Consider the following 3857-nt stretch of genomic DNA (forward strand, 5'->3'; position numbering starts at 1 on the left):
CATTTTTGGTAGAAAGAAAGGGAATAGAGGCTGGGCAATAAATTATAGAAGTCCTTCTCACCTCCTGAAGGGATAAGGGAATGAAATAATTTCAGATAGATTTCCTAGGGGAATTCATGCCTGAGGGAGTAACTCTTAGCATATATATTAGTCCAGGTAATAGGCTAAGGTGTAGCTAGAGACATAATAATGTGACACAAAGAATAAGAGATTTATTTCCCTTGGTCTGGCAACGTTTTTTCACACCATTACTCTTGGTCCCATGCTTTCTTTTCTTGTGTGAGAGGGTGTGGAGGAGGCAGGCAACCCTCTGTTCTAAGGGCTCTGAGACATAGTGGTGCACACTGTTCTCTCATTCCAGTGCTGAGAGCTCAGCCGCAGCCATGTGGAACTGAGGGCCCGCTGGGAAATGCAGTCACTAGCTGGATGACCAGTGAGCAGCTTACACTTCTGTGGTGTTAGAGAAGCGGGAGAAGGAATTTTGGTTAGGGGCTGGGGGTCTCCGTACAGTCCCCAAACCACGTTTCCTCAGGGGCTTGCCCATTCCAGATGATATTCCTGTGACAGAGTTTCTTCAGAGAATTTTTATCCAAGGCTCTTCATTTTGAGAACCAGGAATGCTTTCTGGGAATTATATCAATTACAGTTAGGTTTAGATACATTGGGCTGAAACCTGAAAGTTACAGTGAGATACGCAAGGTAAATGTGGCTTTCTCTCTCACGCGAAAGACATTCCTGATTAGTACAGCAGCGTCATGGTGTCAGTGATGCCTTTTGTCCTGCTGTTCTGCCATCTCAGCGTACGTACGTCTCTTCCTCATGGTCTCATGGTCCATGGTCACTATCTGAACTCCAGCCATCTCTTCACATTCCCTCTGGCCAAGGGAAGAAGCGAGATCTTCCAGGACATTTCGCAGAAGTCACCAGCAGCACCTGCACTTCTGCTCCATGGGTCAGAACTGAGGCACGAGGTGTACCTCACTGCACAGGGGGCTGGGACCTTCCTTCCTGCCCCTGAGGAGCCAGGCTCAACACTGGGGGTTCTGATGCTGAGAAAGAAGGGAAAACAGCCAGGGAGTGGCAGGCACCAGGCAGTCTGTGCTAGAGACCCTGTGCCCTAGGTCCTCACTACATCCCCTCCCCTCTGCCCATGTTAAACCTTTCTTTGTCCTTATCTCAAGGAAAGAAATGGTCGGGTCATCATAGCTGCCATGTACTGAGTGCACACCAGCAGCCAGACTCTGCTCTGTAGCATTTAGTCCTCACAGCCATACTCTCAAAGGAGCGTTTACAAAGATGCCCCGGGGCAGGGTCAAGGGAGCTTAGGAGTTGGTGAAGTGCTCAGAGATAAGCACAGCAGGAAGCTGTTGCTACCTGGGAAAGGACAAGGGGAAGAAATGTGTTACCAAGCCAGCCCGGTAGGGCTTGAGAGACCTGAGAGAGGGGTTGCCTGGCAGGAGGGGGAACTGTAGGATGAAGCTGGGCGGGGCCACTGCCAGCCTGGGCAGGCTGGGAAATACCCTGACCTGCCTCTCCTTGCACCCTTTGATCTCCCGACAGAGCCCCCCCATGGGCGGAAACCACCTGGAAGCCAAGGGAGCCTGGGGAAACAGTCCTTAGAAAGCGCCTCCCTCAACATGGTGCTGGAAGTTGTAGCCAATACAATTAGGCAAGACAAGGAAATAAAGGGCATCTACATGGGAGCAGAGGAGGTCAAACTCTCCCTCTTTGCTGACGATATGATCTTATACTCAGAGAACCCCAAAGGCTCAACCACAAGACTCCTTGAAGCCATCAAAAAAAGACAGTAATGTCTCAGGATATAAAACCAGAAGTCAGTTGCCTTTGTATACGCCAATAACAGCCAAGATGGGAGGCTATTTAAGGACACAACTCCCTTCACCATAGCTTCAAAGAAAGTGAAATACCTAGGAATATACCAAACAGGAGGTGAAGGACCTCTATAAAGAAAATTATGAAATTCTAAGAAAGGAAATAGCAGAGGATATTAACGAATGGAAGAACATACCAGGCTCATGGCTGGGAAGAATCAACATTTTAAAAATATCTATACTTCCCAAAGCAATCTACCTATTCAGTGCCGTCCCTATTAAAATACCAGCATCGTAATTTCAAGATTTGGAAAAAAATGATTCTGCGTTTTATGTGAAACCAGAAAAAAATCCGTATAGTTAAGACAGTTCTTAGTAATAAAAACAAAGCTGGGGGCATCACCATACCAGATTTTAGGCTGTACTACAAGGCTTGTACTACAAGTGGTCAAGACAGCATGGTACTGGCACAAAAATAGAGACATAGACATTTGGAATAGAATAGAAAACCAGGAAATGAAACTAACATCTTACAACCACCTAATCTTTGATAAACCAAACAAGAACATACCTTGGGGGAAAGGCTCCCTATTCAATAAATGGTGCTAGGAGAACTGGATATCCGCATGTAAAAGACTGAAACTGGACCCACACCTTCTCCACTCACAAAAATTGATTCAAGATAGATAAAGGACTTAAATTTAAGGCATGAAACAATAAAAATCCTCAAAGAAAGCATAGGAAAAACACTGGAAGATATTGGCCTGGGAAAAGATTTCATGAAGAAGACTGCCATGGCAATGGCAACAACAAAAATAAAAAAATAGGACTTAATTAAACTAAAAAGCTTCTGTACAGCTAAGAAGACAACCAAAGCAAATAGACAACCTACACAATGGGAAAGGATATTTGCATATTTTGAATCAGACAAGAGCTTGATAACTAGGATCTATAGAGAACTCAAATTAATCCACATGAAAAAAGCCAACAATCCCATATATCAATGGGCAAAAGACATGAATAGAATCTTCTCTAAAGAAGACAGACGAATGGCTAACAAACATATGAAAAAATGCTCATCATCCCTAATTATTAGAGAAATACCAATTAAAACCACCCTGAGATACCATCTAACCCCAGGAAAGCTCTTCCTGGGGAGCAGAGCAGGGCAGAGGAGACAGAAAGTGGTTTGGCAGGGCAGGGTGGCGGGAGAGCAGCAACCCACACGGTGTTGTTGTGACTGCCCTTTACAGACAAGAAAACTGAGGACAGCACGGTAAGTCACTTGGCAGGACCGTCCTGGCTTCAGACTCCCATAAAGAATAAGAAAGGCAAACCAAACACCACACTTGCCTTTGTTGTCAGTCTGCACACAGTAGGCATCTGATAAGTAAGTGGTCTGTGCATGAAACCCTTTGGCGTGGGAGTAAAGGCTTCCTCTGCCTTGTGGTTGCAGGTGGCTGTCCCAAATCTCAGCGAGGCCGTGCAGGATGCAGACCTGCTGGTGTTTGTCATTCCGCACCAGTTCATCCACAGAATCTGTGACGAGATCACCGGGAGAGTGCCCAAGGAAGCGCTGGGGATCACCCTCATCAAGGTAACTCAAGGGCGAGCTGACTGTGCAGGCAGGGATGGGGGGAGAAACATCGCTGAACACGGGTAGCCACAAAGTTCCATCTCCTCTCACTGTCATCTGCTTGAGGTGTGGAGCTGAAGGAGAGGTTGTAGCATTTTTTCATTTGTGTATTTATTTATTTTGAGACAGGGTCTCACTATGTCCCCCTGGGTAGAGTGCTGTGGCATCATAGTTCACAGCAACCTCAAACTCTTGGGCTTAAGTGATTCTCCTGCCTCCGCCTCCCATGTAGCGGGACTACAGGCCCCCGCCACAAGGCCCAGCTATTTTTTGGTTGCAGTTGTCATTGTTGTCTAGCAGGCCCAGGCTGGGCTCGAACCTACCAGCCTCGGTGTATGTGGCTGGGGGCCACTCACCCCTCTGCCCATGTTAAACCTTTCTTTGTCCTT

At 46.7% G+C, this 3857-nt stretch overlaps 1 protein-coding gene across 1 annotated transcript in view; it reads left to right on the top strand.

Moving 5' to 3' along the window:
• The window catches only part of GPD1L (glycerol-3-phosphate dehydrogenase 1 like), a 66814-nt gene that overhangs the window by 35544 nt on the left and 27413 nt on the right, over nucleotides 1-3857 (top strand). The window contains exon 3 of the mRNA XM_003781769.3: nucleotides 3289-3429. Coding sequence (XP_003781817.1) covers nucleotides 3289-3429 — 141 coding nt within the window. The remainder of the gene's footprint in view (nucleotides 1-3288; nucleotides 3430-3857) is intronic.

Source organism: Otolemur garnettii, unplaced genomic scaffold (genome assembly GCF_000181295.1).
Source record: "Otolemur garnettii isolate 467f Iridium unplaced genomic scaffold, OtoGar3 scaffold00002, whole genome shotgun sequence".
Taxonomy (NCBI): domain Eukaryota; kingdom Metazoa; phylum Chordata; class Mammalia; order Primates; family Galagidae; genus Otolemur; species Otolemur garnettii.